Genomic DNA, 22,301 nt, shown 5'->3' with positions numbered 1-22,301 from the left:
ACCATGACCCCATGTCACGTGACGCCACGACCTGACATCACGATGTACGTCACGTGCCTCCATGACGTCACGTGACACTCTGGAAGAGATCATGACGTCACGCGACACTTTAACGTTGCATGACGTGGCAGTTAGTGTGAGCTGCGATCGTGCACATCAGGGTGCGGAGCGCCTGGGACCACAGTTCATTTGCCGGACAAGGCAAGGAACCGAGAATTTTTTTTTCAGCCACTCATTCATCCCGGCCTAGTCATCTATCCGAGCGTACGGCGTCCGACTTGGAAAATTTGTGCGCGCATCGAGCCGTCACCTCTCTGAAGGTCCCCTTGGTGCGAACGAAGGCGACGAGGATGTAGCCCGGTACGAAGCACATGGACGACGTGGTGAGCACCCAGCCCACGGCGATGGACCAGCGGGGAAACGTGTAGTCTTCCCACTCGAGCTCCTTGTAACGGAGCACCGCGAACAGGAACATCACCTGCGGTGGCCAAAGGGAGTTTCCGGTGTACGGGGTGCTGACTGCAGTCGCCGCCAGCCACACTGGTCGTGCGTCGTAAAAGAGACACGGGACCGACGCCGACATGATGACAGAATCATCTGCGAACGCACCTCGTGTAATGAAGAAACACGCCTCAAGCAATGTGTCTGCAGACTGTCTTTTGTGTGATGTATTAACCACGGCTTAGGGAACACGGGGTGTGGATACACCCCGAGCATCGCTTCGCGGCCAATGAGATGGACAAATGTCAAAGAACGAATTGCGAAGCAAGAACGCGAGAGCGATAATCTACACTCTGAGAAATGCCTGCGCGTTTACTCACCCGCAAAACACTCAAAGAGCCAAACTCTGCGATCTACGAAATCAGCTCAGCGAATGATGAGGAGGAACGTCCGTTTAGGAATTAAAAGTGAAAATGAAGTCTGCGCTGTGGCATTACGCAATGCAAAGCGTCATGCTTGCATTGTGTAATGCCTCAGTGCACACTTAATTTTGAGGTCTTTACGGTTGTTTTGCTTCATCATTCGCCGAGCTCATTTAGTAGATTGCAGAGATTGGCTCTTTGAGTGTTTTCCGGGTGAGTAAACGCGCAGTCATTTTAAGAGAGTGCTCTCTGCATTTCTTAAAGGGTAACTGCAAAGAAAAAAAAAGTTTTTTTTTTTTTTAAACAGCCTTTTTAGGACAAGCATGTCACAAAACAGTACTTCCGCGAAAAAACAATTTTTTTTAGCAATATTTATGCCGCAGGACGCAATTTAATCGGATTCACAACTTTTCCACATTTTTAAACACCCGCTCTCTCGACGCGCGCGGAGTGGCTGGAATACGTCACACCGTGATGTATAGCAGCCACTCCGTGACGTAGAATACCAACTTTGTGGCGCGCGATTTAAAACGGACGAAATAGCCGCAAACTAAAATCAGTCTCGCGCAATAAATATTGATGTAAAAAAAATTCGTTTTGGCAGAAAATTTGTTTTGTGACATGCTTGTCCCAATTAGGCTGTTTGAAAATACACTTTTTTTTATTTGCAGTTACCCCTTAAGTTGGCTTGAGCGCTAGTCCAGTGTGTGCTTCTCTCCCTCTTTGTCCTGTGTCTCTTAGTTTTTTTTGCGAGCTGTTTTTAATTTGTTTTGCCAATGACTATCGCCGCATTCCGGCTTGTCGGAATGTGGCAAGCACATATAGCAGCATCCGTGGAACGCTGCCAATGCTGGCATGTGCGACCTTAACGGAGTATTACTTTATTCTATCGCCCAGTATGTTCCATAAAATTATAAAGAACATACAAGTTATTAAATTTGGCCACGAATGTGCGACTCCCTGCGGCAGCTGTGCCATGCATGGACTCCCTGCGGCAGCTGTGCATGGTCACCGCCATGACCAACCTTCTGTTGTTGTTGTTTTTTATTCTGTTAACTTTACGTTATCCCTACCCCAGCAGGACAGATTATTCCAATTTTAGAGACTACCGTACTCCGGGGCATTAGCCTTTGTAATCGGTATCAATGGCCAATTACAATGGCCGCCTCAGCGACCGCCTCAGCGACTTGTCAATGGCCGCCTCAGCGACTCGGTATCTTGGTAAAACGGGAGAAGATCAGCAATGGCGTCTGTAATCTGGCGTGTGTGCAGACTATCTATAAGCCCACTATAGACACTGAGTCACTGACAGTCAATCAGATTGAGGCACTTGGCGCTAAGAGTGTTGAACAACCAATCGCAAAAGCAAGAGGCGTGAGTCTTATAAGCCACACCCTGGCGTTTCTTAAGCTGCCAGCGACTATACGCGAATGGAAAAACAACAACAAAGGGTAACATGCACCGAAAGTTTACCATTTGAACGAGCTTAGTGACCTGCGGATGCACGTGAAGGATTCAGGCTCCCACATAATGTCTGCCCCAAAACGACGATCACGATCGTGCGGAATGCAGGTTGGAGGCAACGTCGCGAGGGAAGCTCGACGCCAGCCCGTTAAGGTGTATCCACACGACGGACCAAATTGCTGTTTCGGTCCGCGGGCCGCGTATCACGTGATCTTACGTCACCCGTTTTCGAGGTCCGCCGGTGGTCCGCGGCCCGCGCTTCTGAGAAATGCCAAGCGACTTTTCTCGCCCGGACCTTGGCGGCGGACCGCGGCGTTTTTAGTATAATTGAAGCGCTAAGTCTGGCAACAAGCTGACTTTTGTTGTTTGGATTGGAATCCAAATCCAAAGTCGTTTTCTTTTGGTGCCAACTGTTGAAGACGAAGAAGACGAACCTTTTGTTGTGCGACGATGGAGCTTTTTACTTCGTCGCGCTTATGGAGCAATTCCCCGCTCTGTGGGGCAATAGTCGCGACGACTACTCAGATAATCATCTAAAGATGTCCCCGTGCCTTTTTCGGTTCACTTAAGTCCTCCTCGTTCTCAAGGCTACCTTATCAATCATCTGGAAGCAATTCAAAACAGGGCCACTCGTTTCATCCTCTCCACGTACGATAACTCCATCAGTGTCTCTTTCCTAAAAAGTCAACTCAACCTTTCTTCTTTGCAGCTTCGTAGGAACATCTCTCAGCTCTGCCTCCTTCACAAAATTTATTATGACTGTCTTGACCTTAAAACAGCATTATTATCACCTCCCGATCGAACATCATCTCGCCTCAACAATGCCTGTACCATCAAAAGGATCTCTGGCTCAACAAACGCTTTCAACCGATCTTTCCTCCCACAAGCTATCAAAGACTGGAACAGCCTCCCATCCTCCATCGTCACCATCGTAGAACCAAACGCCTTTAAATCAAGTCTTCAATCGCACTTTTTATGTTGTTAACTGTTTACCAACCTTTTCCTGAATGTATTATTTTTGTCTGTTTTTCCAATGTATAATATGAATGATCACCCCCTTATGTAATGCCCTCACGGGCCCTTAAGGTTCAATAAATGAAATGAAATAGTCAACGCAAGCGCCACCGCGGCCAAACGTCCCTTTCGTTCAACCTCCATCTTGGCTCCTTACAAACAGCCTCAAAGCAGCTCGCTGCATGCGTTTGACGGAGCTGTGAGGTCGAGGGTTAGACCGGTCCGTTCGCTCTGTCGTCTGCTTTTTTAGTCCGCCGTGTGGATGCTCATTGCAGCCGGGCGGCCCGCGGACCGCGCACCACGTGATCAATCGGTCCGCGGCCCGGTCCGTCGTGTGGATACACCTTTAGCGGGCATCACCTTCGCACCGACCCACCCCTTTTGACGTCAGGACACGTCTCATGCCCGTGAGACTTATCTATTGTCTTCTAAAATTAAGTTCCTGGGAACGCGAGGAACGCGCAGTATAGGTAGACCGTCCTGGGCTTACCAGCCTACATTACTTCACGAATATAAATCTTCGGCACTTCTGTTGTAACGCGTGTGTGCGTCGCCATTCTTTCAACATGTATGCATTTTTGTTAAATCGCCAACTTACAAACAAGAATAGGGGGCTGATGTAGCTCCAGCACAGCCTCCAGTACAGGCCGGGTAGATGACCCAGCATTTCCTTGACGTGCTGAGAGAAGCGATTGGCCCCTGCGAAAATTGAGCAAAGAAACAAAAACTCTTCCCCTCTCTGGCAGGCAACGCTATTCATACACCTAGTTCCATTATAACTGCGTGAAGAATACAAGGCTCAAGTGAGGGTGCAGCGACGGCTGTGGTGCACGTCTTTGGTCTTCTTTTTGGCACAACGTTCTCTGTCTCTTTATTACTATGCACCCGAGTGATATCTACTATGGTCACTGAAGTCTTAAGAAATGCGAGGGGTAACGAGTCCAGAATATATCATTGTCTTTCGGCAACAAATGAGATTTCGGTGTTAGCTGAAAAGAACGCGGAAGAACGTAACACCTAGCATGAACATCATACGAAGCACAAGTTCGTTTGCTTCTTGAGCAGGAGGTTGAAGTGACGTCATGCCGTGGAGCTCTGATTGGCTCTGATTGAAGGATAGTGAGTAGACCTCAATGCTAGCGGCCTTAAGGTCTAGCCACTAACCTTTCAATCGCAGCCAGTCAGAGCTCGGCGTTTTGACAACACCGCAACCCCTGCGCAAGAAGCAGACAAACTTGCGCTCTGCATAAACCACGCCCCGCGTTTCTTAATAAGCTCTCACTGACTTTATGGGTGATGTACGCGTTAAAGGCTGCGGGATATGCGCCATACTACTCTGGCCAGATTGCGCGCTTGGAGCGGAAACAAACGGGGTCACGGTATACGGTTCTCGACATTCCACACAAAAACCGTCCAGATCGTGATGTCTGAATGCAGCGCGTGCGCCGACTTGGCATGGCTGGCCCGCTGCAGGGCGCTGCTCGTCTAATGGCGAATTCCAGTGGTCGTTTTGGAGCGCGCCGGGATCGACTTTTCTGGAGCGAGCCTATTTCACTGGGCGATCGGGATCGAGACCGACGTGTTTCACTGGCCGTTTTGGATTAGCTCCCGCTCCAGATCTCGATCTGGGGGTAGAAGCTGAGCTAGTTGGTGGTACATATTACAACGAGAAAAGTCGCTCCCACGATTTCGGCGGATTCAACCGGAAGCCAGCCGGGCCAGCCCTCGGCGCACACACGTGACTTCCTTTCTGTGGGGCATCTCGCCTGATCTCGCCCATCTCGCCCCAGAAGAAGAAGAAGCACGTCGCGGGCTAGGCTCCTAGATTGTCTCGACATCAGAAGAATTCGTAATGGCCGCTTGATTACCCTTGGCTCGACAGCCGGTTCGTTTTCCAGCAAGGAGAAGAGAAGGTATTTGCCGCGCTACGGGCATTCCGGCAATCTTTGCTAGAAGCGCCTGAACCATTCCTGGCGCTCGTGAGTCAAACACGTGAGTCAAACACGACTTCGAAACGACCGCGGCGGCCGCGGAAAGGGAATCCTCGGGCAGTTGAATGACGGGAAGGCATCCGCCGGCCCCGGAGCAGTGGTCATGTTCCACTGGGGATTCGTAGGCGGCGCGACCCCGTTCGAATCGTGTGCTCCAGTCCGGATCTGGTCAACTGACCCCGGCGCGCTCCAAAACGCCCAGTGGAATTCGCCATAAGGCGCACTCATGCTAACGGTTTCTCGTTTCCAAAAGCCGCACTAAAACTTGAAAAAACAAAAACAAATTAGACGTTTGTAATTGGGCAGCGTGAATTTGGTCTGCCAGAGTATGGCGACATTGTTCCACACATTAGAATAAAAAAAAATATTCAGGCAGTGGAGTACTACTGCTAACCTCTATGAAAGGTGAAAAACAAAGCAATTTAGTTGTGAGTGGTTTTGATGGCGTGAATTTTGTCTGCCAGAGTATATGGCGACAACGTTTCCCGCTGTAGAATAAAAATTTCGCCAGTACTGTACAACTGCTATACTTCGTTTCAGCTAAAGTCCATACACAGCCGACGATACGAGGTAATGGGACCAACGAAACAGCGTCAAAAGCGCAAATCACTGGGCCTTTTATGTTCAGGATTAGATCAGCGATGATCGAAAACGTACAAAACATGACGAACATCATAATGGTGCGCTTTTGACGCTGTCTGATTGGTGCCATCAGTTCTTTACGACGGCTGCGTTTGTACTTAAGGTGAAATTGCGTATAGCCTGGAGTTTTTAACGTGCACCACGCAGTAGTGATGCACGACCGCACACCAGTGCGATGCTCGTCCAGACCAAAGTGGGCATGGATGGAGATATTACTCAGAATCCCTAAGTACTGCGGGAATAGTTGAAAAACAATATCGCCGCTGTTGTTTATACAGCAGGAGTTTAGTCTGCCAGAGTATTGCGAAGTTGTTACCCACTGTAGATGAGCAATTTAGCCAGTGCAGTAAGGCTGCTATACCGATCTTTAACGTGCACCACGCAATAGTGATACACGACCGCTCGCCAGTATGATGCCCATTCAGACCGAAGCGGGCAGGGGTGGGGACTGAAGGGAAATGTGCGCTCACCGTAGAACCAGCACACGACCATGGACTCGATGAAGACGATGAAGAGGACGCCCGTGGCAGTCGCGTAGGTGTCGAGAAGGCTCACGATGTAGTTGCCTCCCTGGACGGAATACATTAGTCTGAGACAACCTCGCCTCGCTTTCGGTACCCCGTGACGGTTATGCAAGAAGACGGTTCTCACAGAAAGCGCCTAGAGAACATAAAAATGTATGGACGTGAAGTTCATCAACCAGCCTACCCATTAATTGATTACCGCATTGATCGCCGACTAAGTTTGTAACAGATTAACCGTTCAAATGTGGACTTCGGTCAAAAAAAAAAAAAACAAGATAAAAAATTAAAGGAAATAAATATCCTGAAAGCTAGATTATATTTACACCGTAGCTTCTTGACGCAGCATTCCTTCTCATGGCACCTGTCCCGTTTTCATGCTAGGGAAATGAGAAATAAGAGGCACTTTCAGTGATCGAAGCGGTATAAGGCCTTTTGTAGCAGGTTCTGTAGCGGGCAAAATATTGGTTTGGAGCAGCCACTGACGCTTCTAGAGCAAGTGCCAACATCTGTTAACACATCACTTGAAATGAAAAAGGGATTGCGTCACTAAAGTAGTTCCTTTTGTAATAATAATAGATAAGGTGCCAAAAGAACACAAGGCTTTGTTTTTAGAAATAAGGCTGTAGTCAGAGTAGGTTCCACTTACAATGGGTGCTAAATATAAATAAGAAATAATCATATCATAACACTTCAGTTGAGATAAAGCTTCTCTCCCCTCGCTTTTTCACAGTCGGTAATTTATTTAGCCTGTAAATATAATTTCTGTACAATGCTTGCAATATCCAGCATATCCGCTAACACGTCTATCAACAAAAATGTGTCTTCCAAGTTTTATTAACCTTCCAAACTCCAGACTTTAAGATTATAAAATATCAGAATAACCACCCCAAATGTTATGAAAACCTACACTTGTTCAAGTGACGCTGCTCCTTAGCGGTGTCGGAACCAGAGTAAAGTTCGCTGTTTCTTCGATCGCCAGCTGCACGGTAACAACCTTGGCTACCACTCATTCAAATAGACTCACGTTCGTTTGCTCTCTCTGTCTGCGCAGATTTTTAAAATGAGAGATCAACCTACCATGAACACCAAAAACGATAGACCTGCAGTAAAATGCTGACCATAATTACTCAGCCCATCACGCTAACCCAGGCGCTCACCCACGTCAGCCGCTGCTCCTATCGTTCCTGTGCAAAGTGGTGAAGCTCGACGCATGAGCGCGCTGGTGAGATGCGACACGGAGGCATGCGGCAGACAAGATAATCAAGTGATCTCATCGAGAGTTCAAGACTCTGGTTCTGTTTAACCACAGTATCCGACATCCTACAACTTGGCAATGCTTTCTCGCGACTTTCAACTTTTGCCGTCGTCGGCATCATCTGGAAACTTAGACGATGTCGGCGATCAACCAGCCAGCGCATCAACCGACCAGCGCGGTTGACAAGCCGCCGCTACGAGCGGCGGCTCGTCAACGACCGGCCAGTATCAAACATCATGACATTCTCCCATCTTTCCTATGAGTGTTCTTTTCTCGACTGAACCAATCAAGTGCAGCGAATGTTCCATGACTTGCCCTTTTAGTATATGTGTTTTTGGTTGGACGTGTTCGATACTTCGACTCCTCCGACCCGAGATAAAACAAATTTTACGGTGAGTAGAGACGCTGTGAAATACGTGTTTGTACCTTTCTTCTTTCGTCCTATTTCTATAAATATTAAAATTAACCAAAAATCAAAGCTTTTTTTTTTTCTGCTCGACGCAGGTGTGGCGCAATTTTCAGCAAAAATGGTACTTTGGCGCAATATGTACGGAAAACTTTCGTTCGTGGCTTTATTTGGCGCAAATGGTGCCGCACTTTCTGTCACGGCACTTTGCTGTTTTCGTTTGTCTAAAATCAACTGTCTCTAATTTTAATTTAATAAATATTTTTGGGTAAATTCCACGTACCTCACACTATCAAGTTAACTAAGAAAAACCTTAATTACTGATAACTTCAGGTGAGTGAAAAGGTGTAAACATTTATTGCAGTCTTCTCCACTATTTTCGCCATCAGTTCATAAAGTCTCAATGTATAAATATGTGCAGTACAAAGAAATACGCTGAAAACCTGAGGGAGAGGGGGAGACGGAAGCGGCGCGGAGACGTCAGTACACTGAGCGCTGGTTGGACGGATTACGCTCGAATCCGAAAGACAAACGCCGCACACGTTCCCCGCAAATCACAAAGAAGACCAATCCTAATTAGCTAATGAGAACAGCGACCGGTAAGGTCGTCCAATGGTCCCGTGGGTTCAGACGCAAAAGAGGAACGTCCTTCTGCCACTGATACTGCGAGACCGTTGAGAGGCGCGAATTCTCGCCCTCTGATTGGCTATACTCCGAGTCAATCTGGCAGCGCCAAAATTGCATCGTCACGACGCTCATCGTCCTTGTGCTCTTTATATTTGTTTCTAAAATAAAGAAAAAAAGTAAATGAGCGGAAGTTGTTTTTACACTGTTTCGAGTCGCTGAAGTATTACATCATAAAGAGCTTTCTCGTTAAATAATAATAGAAAGAAATGAAGCCGCTCTTCTTCTTGCATGGCGTAGTTTACGTCAAGAGTAGAACATTCTTATACTTTACAATGTAATTAAGTTGTCAGTCGATTTCTCTTACACGCTGCTCTCCGTTATTGGGCAGATACAAGGATCAATCAGCCAGACATGTTTAAGAAATGTAGTCGAAAAAAAAAACTCTTTCTTTTAAAAAAGTTATTTAAAAAATAAAATTCTTATTTAAATACAAAAAAACGTATCTAAATGAGAATACATCCGATTGATCTCATAAAGAAAATCTTAATTTTTATATACTCTGCTTGCGTCACGTGTGCATCGTATCCGTTTTTAAAGTCCCTATCACCAAAGCAAACATAATGCTGAATGACTGGGCTGTGGACGTATGCGCTGCGCCTAATGTTTCGCAGTATAATGGACTCCTGAGAAATCTAAGAACTAATTTCAAAGCCCAGTATACAAAGATGGTAGCCTGCAGAAGGCAGTTCAGAAATGACATATAGATGCAGAAACTTCCGAGAAGCAGCACCTTCGCGATTTTCGTTTCGACATCTTCACCAACTGCTGGCTTCTAGACTCCAGTGGTGGTTAGCAGATGTAACGATCCCTCTTGCAGAAGACATGCTACCCCGGCGTGGCTGCTCCGCGAACATTTGGCAGTCTCACAACACCCAGGACACGGGACCGGCGCTCACGTATGTGGTGGTGGGCAGGGCGCATGCGTAGATGAACATGATGACAACGCCGACAAAGATTTCACGGTGCCGCCGGAGAACCGTCGGGTACTCGTCGCAGAGGCCCGTCAGCATCGCCTCCAGGCCCCCGAACTGCAAGTTCCAGACACGTACACATTATTAAAACGGAGTAACAAATGACCCTTACTTGTTTGTTTTGTAAGGTGCAACCAAGTGTGTTGGTAAAGTTAACATGTCCCGAAAATGCGTTAATTTACCTTAAAAGCAACGCATTAACCTTTTGCGCGAACCGTTTCAAGTTATCGATGAGGTACAAATAGTAAAACAAAATTTTGAACAGTCAGTCATGCAAAACTCTTGATTCTGGCTGTGCTCGGGCTAGCGAGGAGATTAAAACCAATCGGATAGGGTTGACTTTCACAGCAAAAAGCGCACCCATATAATGTCGTCCTTTTAGCTTTTTTGCTCTTTTGATTTTGAATGGAAATACGGCACACAATGGGGTGTCTTGGCAAGGTTGGTGTTGAACACACGTTTCGCAGAAAAAAAGGAAGAAAATAGGTTACTTCTCGTTAAGAGAAAAACTTTCCGAAGAAGGTATACTTTGCTACCGGAAAGATTTTGAACACGTCATTTTGTAACGCTTACTACACTTTGAGTATGGAGAAGATTACTGAAGGGCGGTATTTCAGTTGGTGTGGAGGGGGGATACGGTACAGGTGAGGATGAAGTGCTGGGGTGCAGGGTCACTCTGTGCCGGCCGTACCGTGCTGTCCAGTCCGAGCGTGATGAGCATGAGGAAGAAGAGAATGGACCAAAAGACCGAGCCCTTCATGGTGGCAATTGCTTCAGGGTACACGATGAACACCAGTCCTGGACCTGAAACATCCCATTGCACCAGTGACTTAACTGGCATCCAACTTTCGTTGAGAACGTTAATGGCGTTTGTGTTTGAGACATGATGTAGAATTATATAGGTGATATTTACTGGCGTACCTAACCAATTTCATTCCTGCTGGACGAATGCTGACGTAAAGTTTCCGGAACACTTCCGCAGCCATGCATTATACGTCGTTAAGACGGTCGTTCATAGTAGTCCTGGGCAGACAGTGTGAACATTGCCATGGTCCCTCGGAGAACACAGCAGCCGTGACAACGGACTTAAAAATGGAGTCCAGTGAATACCAGTTATAGCTTGATTGATGCTAACATGAACATTTTATGGTATTAACACCGGAGGATTCTCCACAATTGGGGGAGGACACAACAATAGCTGCCTTAGTGTTGGCATTCAAAAAGAAACCTTCTGGAAGACCTAGCTTCGTCAGTGTTCTCTCTTAACAACCTGAAGAAGCACGAAACAAGGGCGCCAGTCTGGGTCTTCCAGAAGACCACTTCTTCAGGGTAAGTCTCTTAGCGAAAAACCGTTGCCCGTCTCAGCTTCCAGGAGATTCTTTTTCAGGTTATTTCTGCCGGAGTCTACCATATTCGTGATCGTTTGTTGTATGTCTTGTTGCTTGTTCGTAGTTATCACGCGGGTCGTTTGCTGTGGCCGGAGAAGAAAAAATCTAAAACAGCAGACATTAAACACTACGTTCGTCTTGTCGCCTGAGAATATATTGGAGCACCACCGTCCGCAGCGCGTCAAACTTGGATGTGAGCAGAGAAACTCCACAAATTCAAATAGTATTTTAAAAAAACGCGGCCTCTCGTTGGTTTTCAAAACTGACGTACATGACCTTCCCGGCCAAATCATTTGAAAGATTACTGCCTTAGGGCCAAATATGAATGAAACGGTTTAATTGTTTGTTACACGACGTTGTAGACGGGCTTCGACACTCACAAAGGGTATCTAAGGGTCAGTAAACAGACTCTGTGACTTTGTTTTTACGTCGCAACCCAGAAAAATAGCATACACAACAAGAAACATTACTGCCGATGCGCGCAAAAAGAGTACCGACTATACGACATTTTTGCCGATACAATAACGATGCACACCGTCCCGATGTATCTACTTTAAACGACTTATTTTTCGCGGGCTCAATATTTCGTGTTTTAGGTCAAAGCTGAAGTTTTGGAATAATTCGCGGGTTCTACTTTTTGCGACGCGGTGAGACCTCCATATAGATTCCACTGTGTTTACATTTTACCGGAATTGCTCGCGGGACCTATTTTTCGCGAATTGTAGGCGATTCGCGAAATTCGCAAAACTTAGGTGCTCGGAAAAATTAAGTCGCTTACAATATATAAAAATTGTCATGAATACATATAGTAGCACTTTTGAATGCTTCAAACTCTAACGTTCGACTCCCGGAGGGAGGAGCGGTTATCAGCGGGGCTCTCCCTACACAGCCCGCACTCCCGCAAGTATCCGCGTGCATCCGGTACCGCGATGCACCAACAACAGAAATCATACTCACTGACCAGCTAAGGAACGCGTGGCCGGGGTGAGTCCCCAAAAAATCTGATTATCCCCCAGCAACCAATGAGATTGAGTCGTTAGTCGATGAAAATGACAAAGAGCAAACCAGTTAACATATAATTGGCGCCGCCCTGCGTTTATTAACCTGCCAATGTCAGCGGCAATAGTAGTCTCCACTTTTATCAGTTCAACCAATGACACGAAGACCGGCATCATGCTCCATGAGTCGCCACGCAGTGTCGGTTGCAAAACGAACGGACGCCTTTTCGTCAGAGCAATTGAATGACCACGTGGGAGGGCACGATGCTGCTCGCTTTTATTATTCGCTCTATAATCACCGAGAGTCTATAAAAAAACGATGGACGTTCATATTATATTCGCTCTTCTTGGTTTGTGATTCGTTGTCCGGCGTCCTGATCGGCTAGTGCCACAATCTCAATCACTGAGAAGCGATGATAAGATGTTTGGGAGCCTCCATGCGCTCTCAGAAATCTGGACCACCTACTTTTCCGCAAAGCACTCAAGAGATTCATTCACTGTAATCTAAGGAGGTAGCTTGGTGATTAAAAAGGCAAAATAATTTTAGACAAAAAAAAAAATAACACTGTGCGAAGTGCTTTGAACATAGTGAAATAATATCAAGCCCAGACACGGCGAGCGTCCATTCTCTGCACACTTTAAAAATTATCACGCTTAAACTCACGCTAACCGCCAGTTTTAAGCGTTAAATGCACGTCCTTGAAACTTGATTGGAGTTTTAGGCACCAAAAAATTTTATAAACCTAAAAAGAGAATACTGTGCGCGGTAGCACCTCCCATGGCGAAGCGTCCAGCCTAGACCACGGCGAAAACTGGTTCTTTGATGTCCAAAGATATTTTCACTGTCTTCAATCGTCAAGCTTTCTCTGTTGATTGCAGTGATTAACTCTCCCAGGTACTTTAGGGGAAAGTCTACGTGTCATATTTGCCTAAAACGTTCCTAACTAAAAAAAAAAAATTACACGCGCGGGCTAATGATTGTTTCGTGTGCACGCGAAGAACTTACGTAGTAGCTTCTGGAGAAGGTTTCTGAGAACGCGTACCGCGCACCACGAATAATGCGCCAAACTACAGCTGTTTCACAATTCTTGGGTACCGCCCATAGATATGTTCTGGTTTGTACCCTTCGCTCTGTTGACTGCTACACTCACGCCTCGTATAGGAACCTCGGAATAATAGTGAAACCTGGCTATATTGACAAACTTTTCTTTGACGAACTGGCTAAATACATGCACGTCTGTCTCGTTATTATGGACAACTCACGTTACGAACGTTTTTTTTTTTAAGGGGGGGGGGGGGGGGTCCGTATTCACTAGATATCACTGTGTATGTTGTTACCGTCGGTGGCCACGTTGCTGATGTCTTTCTGCAGGACATGAGCCATGTAGCCAAGCACCGAGAAGATGACGAATCCCGCTAGGAAGCTCGTGAGGCAGTTGATTATGCTGGTCAACAATGCATCGCTGGAGAAAAAAAATAAGAGGAAAATTTCCACGTTTCGGTTAATAAGATAGGGAAAACATGTTAGACGTTGAGTGTGGTAAGATGTGACGACACTGGGCCACGCTGTCCAAGTTAGCAATCGTTCTTGTCTTAACCACGTCGAACATTGCGAAAAAACACAGTTTCACATTTTGTTAAAAAAAAATTCGAGAATTTTATCTTTAAAAAATTGAGCATGAAAATACCTCCGGAGAATTTCGGGTAAGAAGGAACGTAAATGAGGTAAGGCATATGAAAGCCCCGACAGGCACAAAAAGAGTCCGTCTACGCCTGACCACTTTATAATCCATAACTTGAAAACAAAAAAAAAAAATCCACCGAACTGTGTCATTTGCCACATATTTTGTTCTATAAATGCCCCAAGAGGTAAATTTTTTCTCAAAATTAAGAAATAAACACTTTTACTGTAAGAAACAACAAAGAACATGCAGGTGAGCTGGTGGTTTTGAAAAATTTTAAACACTTGCGACTTGGGAACACAAAAAGTGGATAATATACAGGTCTGTGTGTGTCCGATTTTTTGTTCCTTTTCTAAGTATGGGGTGTTCAAAATCTTGACTTCGACTGTGGCTGATTTTTAATTAGACCGCCCTAAACGAGACGGAACATGGAGAAAAACGACATTGCAAACACGACTACACTTCAAACTTTTCATTACATTTTTCTCCTAAAATACTAAATACATACGTGTACAGACAAAACCGAGGAACAACCAAACGAACGTAGAATGTAGCTCGCCACAGATGGAGCCCTACTCACCGGTAGCAGTTATTGTGAAACTTGTTATAGCTGGACAGCGCGAGCAAAGTCCCGAACCCTGGTCCCAGCGAAAAGAAGATCTGCGTTGCAGCGTCGATCCACACCTACAAAGAAGTGGTTCAGTCGAATGGTGGGTAAAGAGCGCGACGAAGCTATAGTACGAACATGAAGTCGGAGCTTTTTTCGACTATTAGTGAAGCAGGATACACCTATAAACCTTTTATACGCGGGCGCCGCCATCTTGAATCGTGGAACTTCCGGTATGAAGGGAAAACATCGTTTTCCGCTCGCCACGCCATGGGACAAGCCCACGTTTTAATCGCGACTGTCTATCGTCCTTGTTTTGCCTTTTCTATATTATTTTACTTGTTCGAGGTTGTAAACCTGCTTTTCTTTTTACCTCGCATACCGGATTTGTCAACTATTTGTGGCTGGAGACGAGGAAAAACCGGGAAGGTCTATTATCACTGGTAGCTTAAGGCAAGCGTGGCGTGACATAGCCCAGTTATCTCATTAATGCTCCGTAGCCAATGAGATCGCTCTGAGCATACAGTGATGACGGTTCCTCCACGTATATCAGGTTCAAAACACTTATCAATACATTAGGGCCCGGTGTCTATCGCTGTGACTGTACAGTGCATTCAAACAGGACTGTTCATTTCTTAATCGATGTTGTTTTGTTTGTTTGTTTGTTTTTTTGTTTTTTGTTTCAACGTATAAATTCTCGCCAAATGCACACTGTCCGCGTCTTTGAGGTGAACTGGCAGGCAAGGGTGACCCGAATTGTACTCACGTCGCTGGACAGCAGTTTGTCCCATTGCGGGTAGAGGTAGTACTTGATGCCGTCCATGGAACCGTCCAGGGTCACCCCTCGCAGCAGTAGGATGAGCAGGACCACGTACGGCATTGTAGCTGTCACCCAGACCGCCTGGAAGAACGAAACTAAAGATGTGAAACACAAAAAGCGTTCCTTTCCCACAACTCATCATCTCGTTCGTATAAATCATGCCCAGTGAATTTGGGACTTGGGTTCAACCCCCAGTCCTGTCTGTCTTGATCTGGTATCCATGAGCATCGCACCCGCGTGTGTTCCTGTATCCTTCCTTTGCGATGCACAAGGCGCCAGGCCAGCAAAGGTCTTGCACTGTATCTCTCATCTACAGTGTAGACACCACACGTTCCATCTGAGTTGACTAGCTTCCCGCTGTCTATGCATACACATAACACAATTAATCATAACCACGCTTACAATCGCGTGTCAAAAATATTGCGGATTTTCATCACAAAGCTGTCAAGGGTTATGACGAACGTCTCGTGGGCACCTCGAGGGAAAGTGCGCGACACTGCGTGTGCGTGATATCGGCGCTTGTTCAAAGATTAGGGAGCTTTAGTAGATCGTTTTCAAAGGCCCGCTACCGCTACGAGCGCGCGCTTCAGGGCATGCATCGAAGTGGCAGCCCGAGCTCCCGCTACGATTAGCGTGGCCTGAAAACACGATCTACTAAAACTTTCTATTACTCCAAAATAGTGTTCGCGGGCACAAAGTTTTACCGCTTAGGTTAGTGCCCCAAATTTGTATGACAGCCTTTCAATTGTATGAAGAAAAAAAAATCGGCAATCATTTCTTTGTTTTAACGGCGTCGCGCCCTGTACTAGTCGCAATTCGTATGGAGGTGAACACGCGATCGTCGACTTGACCGCGTTGTATGCTGGCATCGTCACGAAGCCGCAGCCGTGGGTGCTTACGTGCCTTATCTTGCGCCTTGGCGGGTTTGATTTTCAAGGCGAACGTCATCCCCAACCTTCTTGGACATCAATGCTCCGGCGCATGCATTGCAATGAGAATTTAAACTGAACAACAACAAGCATCGCCATGTTTCTCGAAAATATTTAAGATGAAAGCCCTAAAATATCTATAAGCAGTAATTAAACTTTTGAACGCTTATACTTTTTAGTCCACAGCTCTACAATTTATTTTGCACTGAATTTTTTGGTTTACATTTAGAAAATTGTAGATTTCTGTTTTCTTGACAAAAGATTGTAATGTTTCCGAGAAGTGTAATTGCCTGGGTATCACAGAGCCCATATTAATTAGAATTTTGATATAGCCTTGATTACCTTTTATGGCATGGAATGTCCCAAAAAGTTAGGCATGTGCCTCTACATCTCTTTTTCGTTCTTGGTCTCCAGGCGATCGATCTCAGCGCTTAGAGTTTGCCGCGCTACACGGACTCCAATTCCGTCTCTACCGCCATGGGCCTGTGTGCTTGTGAGTGCAGAAATCTGTCCTGGCGACTAAAATAGCCGCAAGAGGAATTTTAAAGTTAAGTGACCGGCTTCGTTGCACCCGATGTCGCTCAGCAGACGTAGGCATTGCCTGTCGGCTTTACATGTCGCCCCGGAGGTACACGGATCCGATTATAGCAAGGACGAACTTACGGTAGCCATTTGCCTGGAACACTAGGCACTTCTAGTGTTTTTCTTGACTCCAAAGAGCTGGTCATGTGACTTTAAGATTCTTCTTGATTTTAAGCGCCGGGAGAGACGAGCGCAGTCACCAACAAACCGGCCCTGGTTGGGACCTGAATCGCTCATTGCGACGGCAGTAGTTCATCCGACGTCCAGAGTGTGGCGCCGGTGTTGCTGCTGAAAATTTGTTTGCAATTGCGGTCTCAGAGCGCCGCCATCTTGCTCAGTTAGGGTGCACTTGGGCGCGGCCATAATCCGATTACAGCGCCTTAGAAAGGCTTCGTAATCGGATTATGACGCGTCCAAGCGCACCTCAATCGAGCAAGATAGTCGGCGCCCTGCGTCCGGACTTGCAAACATGTACATTCGAGAGTGTTTCCAACTGCACCATCGGGGTCACATGATTTATGGACCGCCTTTGCGATGCAAGCTATGAGGAGGAAGCAACAGCGTTGATCGTCTGCAAGCGCCGCCAAGTTTTGTTCAGCTTCATCTGCCCGCTCTATCCTCTTCGCCACACTGCAACGCACGCATGCGTTCGAACAACCAATCTGCGCTGGGGGTGTCCGCTATGCTGAGAGCAAGTCGTCTGCTTCTTGCGCAGAAGTTGCGGTGACGTCAGAAGGACGTCGAGCTCTGATTGGCTTTGGTTGAAAGGATAGTGGGTAGACCTCAATGCTAGATGCCTCGAGGTTTACCCACTTTTTGTTTTGAATCAGCCAATGAGAGCTCGGCTTTTTGATATCATGGCAAGCCGTGTGCAAGAAGGAAACGAACTTGCGCTCCGCTTTAAATAGCAAACGGTCTTCATAGGTTTCAGTTACTAACTGTTTTAAATATCGGCTTTCAATCGTAAAACGGTAATATACGTTGAATGGACATCCGGTGTGCCCGCCGATTGCGACGAATACAGAAATAAAATAAAAACAAAGAAGAAGGGGGAAGTGAAGGGAAGGCAGATATGTCTGCCAAGGGGCACACATGGGGACTCCTCTTGATCCCCGCCCAGATGCCAGCAATTTGCGCTACCATGGCTCGCTAGCCCGTGGCATTCCGAGTGGCGGCACGGGGTCCTAGCTACGGGTCTCGTAATGAGCGGGCTCCTGACGCCTCGTCTCCCCGACTTGCTGCCACGTTTCCTTCTGCTTGAGAAGTCGGGGGAGAAAGGGGGACACCTCCGGTTTCGTGGCTTGGGGGCTCGGGAGCTCGGATGAAGTCGAAGGGTATGAGCGCTTCTCGTTACTCGATCGTCCACGTTCTCCGAATTATTTCGGCCCGGCGTTTATACGCGGGTGCCTAAAAACTATAAAGGCGGATTTTAATGATCAAAGTCGTCCGAGGTAAGAGGAAAATTGGAAAACTGGGAGATAACGACGATCCATCCGCGTCGCGATTTTTATAGTGTATTTCTGCGAGAGTCGATGGGCACCTGTTTTCTTTTCTTTTCTTTTTTTAATGTAACGCGCGAATCGAGTTGTTGGTCGTGATTATTGAAGCATTGACAGGTACTTGTAAGATATAAACATGGTAAGTTACAGTTACTTGAACTAAAATGTAAATCAATTAGGAAATAGTCACAATTCAAAAAAAAAAAAGGAAAAATGAAATGTGCCTAGTTATTGCCCGGAAAAGTAATCAATTTTATGTAACTCTGTGACGTCGAGCCGTGCGACCCAAGTGCTCAGCAAAGGTTTACTGGCAGATTTCTGATTTTTCTCGGCATTTCTCTGAGGGAAGATATCCAGGCGGTGTCAGTTAGCATTGTGTTAAGCTGAATGTGCACTGGGAAACGCAATTCGAAGAAGTGTCTGGAGCTCAACTACGGAGAAAGTCGCTCCAAAAATATGAGCAAGTTAGAGTACCAGTAATTTAAGTGAGAGTAACAGTTGCAAAGCTTTCTTTTTTATTTAATTCTTGAACCTATATTTAGCTACAGTGACGTAGATATTTTGAGTGGATTACACGCTAGAGGCCTTGTCCTGACATGTGTTAATATTTGAGTATGATTTGATTCATTTAATTAGGACTATGTTATAAGAACTATAAACGAGAGCATAAATTATGAATAGATTGGAATAATGAAATTATAACGAAAGTATGAAGTCTTGCCCGCATAAGATATTAAATAGCTCCTCAGATCTGAGTGAACAAACTGTAGTTATCCGCAAGCGCTTCCCGTGGGGGCGGGGGGGGGGGGGGGGGGGGGGGGGGGGGGGGCAAAAGGTAAAAGGCTTGTTAAAAAAAAAAAAATTAGGAAGAGGCCAGAGGCTAGACCGGCGGTGTTTCCTAGTGTGTATAAAGTAAACGATATAATCATAAAGTGTAACAAAAAAAAGTACCAGTACCTTTTTTTCGTTTCTCACTGGGCACGTTCCGCGGAAACATGAATCGCTGCAACGGTCTTGTCAGAAAAGGAATAAGAAGCAGTTCGTGAACTCTGAGGAAGGCATGGTCAGGTTTGGTGCGTAAATGACAGGCTGTGAAAGCATGCCTCGTCAAATAGATCTTCATTTCCGGCGAATCTGGTGGTCAATAGACATAAGATTTGTACGTAAGTTAAATAATCTACTCAAGTTACTGTATCTTAAATACTTTTGTGAGCAACTTGGTATCTTGCAAATACTTTCAAACGTTAGTATTCAGTACTCTAACTTAAATACTTTTTTCAAGTAACTTGTACTCATTTTAATGTTACTTTTAAGTTTTTTTTCTATTTTTTATTCTCTTTAGAGGCGGGAAGCTTGGAAAATATTGAACTCCAGTTATTTTAGCTAGGCGCCCTGCCATTGCTGATATATTTCGTGCCAGTCAATGCAGTGCACTTCCGTGCTTCGGCTGAAAGAGGTGACACGGAGAAGCAGGTGTCGCAGCCTCAAGCCAAGCGGTCGCGTGTCGTGTCTTCCAACTGGGCAAAACGTCAAAGCACATTTTCTTACAATTTGTTCGTGGCAAAGTCCAAGAGCAACAGAGATTCCGAAGGAGAAGGGCATGCGTGTGAAAGCATAAGATGTGTACGAGGCTACAAGCAAGAGGGAGGGCGCTTGTGTCAGAGAGAGGGTGGGTTCTACAAGTGTCTGGTAAGAGTCGACAGTACAGCGGAGTTTAATTTTCCTATGTTATGAAGTGAAAGCATATAAAAGAAAGCCTTCCAGCTTCAGAAATGCCTTTGCTTCCGCAATCAATCGCACACACCCCTCGTTCGTTTCACTAGGCTCTCTTCGCACACAAGACTCGTAAGACTCGACTACACGGCTTCGATCCGGCGGCCCATCGCTCGCGGCGTACGCAGCATTGTCTTCGGTAGCACGAATTACCGCCGAACGGCTATTCAGCATCGGCGGACATGCGTTTAAAGAAAACAGGGGCAGACCATCGGACACGAATTTCGAAAAGCATCTGTTCCTCCAAGGGAACAAAACTTTTTGGTAATGGTGTTTTGATTTTCATTTTCGCAAGTTAATAAAGGTTGATTGAATTAAGTTTTAATTTTTGTTTCATTCGTAGTTACTTGGGACCTTAGAGAAGCCTGAGTGGCAGCCAAAGTCTAGCTAAGAGATTCCCAGGAGATTCCACAGTAGCTGGGAGGAAAAATCTTTTCTGACCGGTTGTGCTTTACAATGAACTGCAGGGAAAATTGTAACTTGAGAGTATCTTGAAAGTAACAAGTTACTTTTGTGAAGTATTTTGTACTTTACTCAATCACTTAACAAATTTGAATATTTAGTACTCTACTCAGTTACTATTTTTCGTGGTACTCAGTAGCATAACTTAAATACTTTTAGTGAGTATCTTGTACAAGCATGATAGACGTAGATGCTGATTCGTTTCAAAGTTTGAAAGCACTACTATTTTGGCGCGACACCAAAACCAGGAGACAATAGACTGATCTCACTAAGCGTTCGGCGCATGCGTGGTGCCGCCATAACTTTAGTTCACGGAGGCAGACGGCCGTGCATGCGAGGGCTCGTGTCGTCTCGTGCTCAACACGCGCAGAGCTCCAGCGAGGTTGTAGTACGTGCAGAAAGACTAAAGTTTCCTCAATGCATTGCGGCAGCGGTAACAAAATCGAACTGGCTGGTGGTCTTTTTTTTTAAATTGTTTTTTATTATGCAGCGCGAGAAAGGTACACGGGTTAGTGCTCGTTTTGATGCCTCTCGGCACGAGTTGGCACGTTTAATATCGCTCGAAGCGTGTGCATATAGGAGTATTCACTGGGCGCCATATTTGTGGGTGCTGTTTAGAGCGCATACTCAGAACAAGCCCACGTTAATAGGCTGCTAAGACCGGCGATCTGAAGGGTGCGGAATGCACGTTACAAATGAACTGTGGAAGCTCGCCATCAGCACGCGCTCAGCAGTCGCGCACACAGATATGGCCGCCAGTGAATACTTCCTTGTGATTTGCGGTGTACGTGTTGCTTCTATTATTACACTTTCACTTCTAAGTATATAGACGCTTTCAGGCAGCTGTGCATGGGCGCCGCCGTAACCGGCCTTCAGTTTTTGGTTTCCGCTTATTCCGTTCGCTTCACTCCATCATTGCCACAGCAGGACAAGTTATGGCCACTTCAGGTACTACTCTGTCCTTGTCCCCAGCATAGGCCTTTGTGGAGGCTCGTCAACGCCCGCATCGCTGGCTCGGCATCTCAATGAGACGAGAGCAGGTCGCCAATGGCGCATCGATTTGGCGCGTGTTTAAAGCGTCCATAGCGTTGGGTGTGCAAAGCCGTGGTCACACTGCAAACACATCCTACAAAAAGACAGTCTGATAAACACAACGTCTGAAGCGTGTTTCTTCCTCGTAGGGGACGCTCACGTCACACTAGAGAGTATTAGGGAACCGTTTTTGCACTTCCGATACGGTACGATTGGCCCTCCGGTACGAACTGCGCATGCGCTACAGCAGAAGACTCGCACATGCGCAGTGCGTACCGGAGGGCCCATGGTACCGCGTATTGAGTGTGCAAAAACGGTTCCCTAAAACTCTCTCATGTTCGTACAAAGACTGTTTGCAGACATGCTCGAAGCGTACATACGTATAAATCAATCATGCTTCGAAGATTCACGAGGTGTTTCCGCCGATAATTCCTCTCATCGCGTGTGCAGGGAACGCCGTGTCTTCTTGTACGACGATGCATGAGTATGTGCGGTTTAAAAGACTCTCTTCTACTGTCTGTTGCGTTTTGACGCACTAGAAGTCTTACGAGGTGAGCGAAGTTTTGAAACATGTACAGGCCGAAGTGCGTTTTCTTTCCTTTTCCTTTAATTTCACGGGTGACGGGCAGAGTGAACGCAGAAGCAGACGTATCGTCCGCTACTGCACCCGTGTGTGCTTGTGTAGCTCCATGGAAGGCCATATTGGCATCGC

At 46.3% G+C, this 22,301-nt stretch overlaps 1 protein-coding gene across 1 annotated transcript in view; it reads right to left on the bottom strand.

The window, feature by feature from the left end:
- Positions 1-250: 250 nt before the first annotated feature.
- LOC8035258 (sodium-dependent serotonin transporter) overlaps positions 251-22,301 on the bottom strand; it is a 74,401-nt gene continuing 52,350 nt past the window's right edge. Inside the window, exons 5-12 of the mRNA XM_040219116.1 lie at positions 15,259-15,393; positions 14,466-14,569; positions 13,542-13,666; positions 10,509-10,621; positions 9,743-9,874; positions 6,445-6,544; positions 3,940-4,040; positions 251-478 (exon numbers count right to left, since the gene is read on the bottom strand). Coding sequence (XP_040075050.1) covers positions 251-478; positions 3,940-4,040; positions 6,445-6,544; positions 9,743-9,874; positions 10,509-10,621; positions 13,542-13,666; positions 14,466-14,569; positions 15,259-15,393 — 1,038 coding nt within the window. The remainder of the gene's footprint in view (positions 479-3,939; positions 4,041-6,444; positions 6,545-9,742; positions 9,875-10,508; positions 10,622-13,541; positions 13,667-14,465; positions 14,570-15,258; positions 15,394-22,301) is intronic.

The sequence above is a fragment of the Ixodes scapularis genome, unplaced genomic scaffold, assembly GCF_016920785.2.
Source record: "Ixodes scapularis isolate PalLabHiFi unplaced genomic scaffold, ASM1692078v2 PGA_scaffold1__304_contigs__length_218370807, whole genome shotgun sequence".
Classification (NCBI taxonomy): Eukaryota; Metazoa; Arthropoda; class Arachnida; order Ixodida; family Ixodidae; genus Ixodes; species Ixodes scapularis.
The sequence above is the reverse complement of the archived record's forward strand: the minus strand, read 5'-3'. Positions and strand labels throughout refer to the sequence as shown.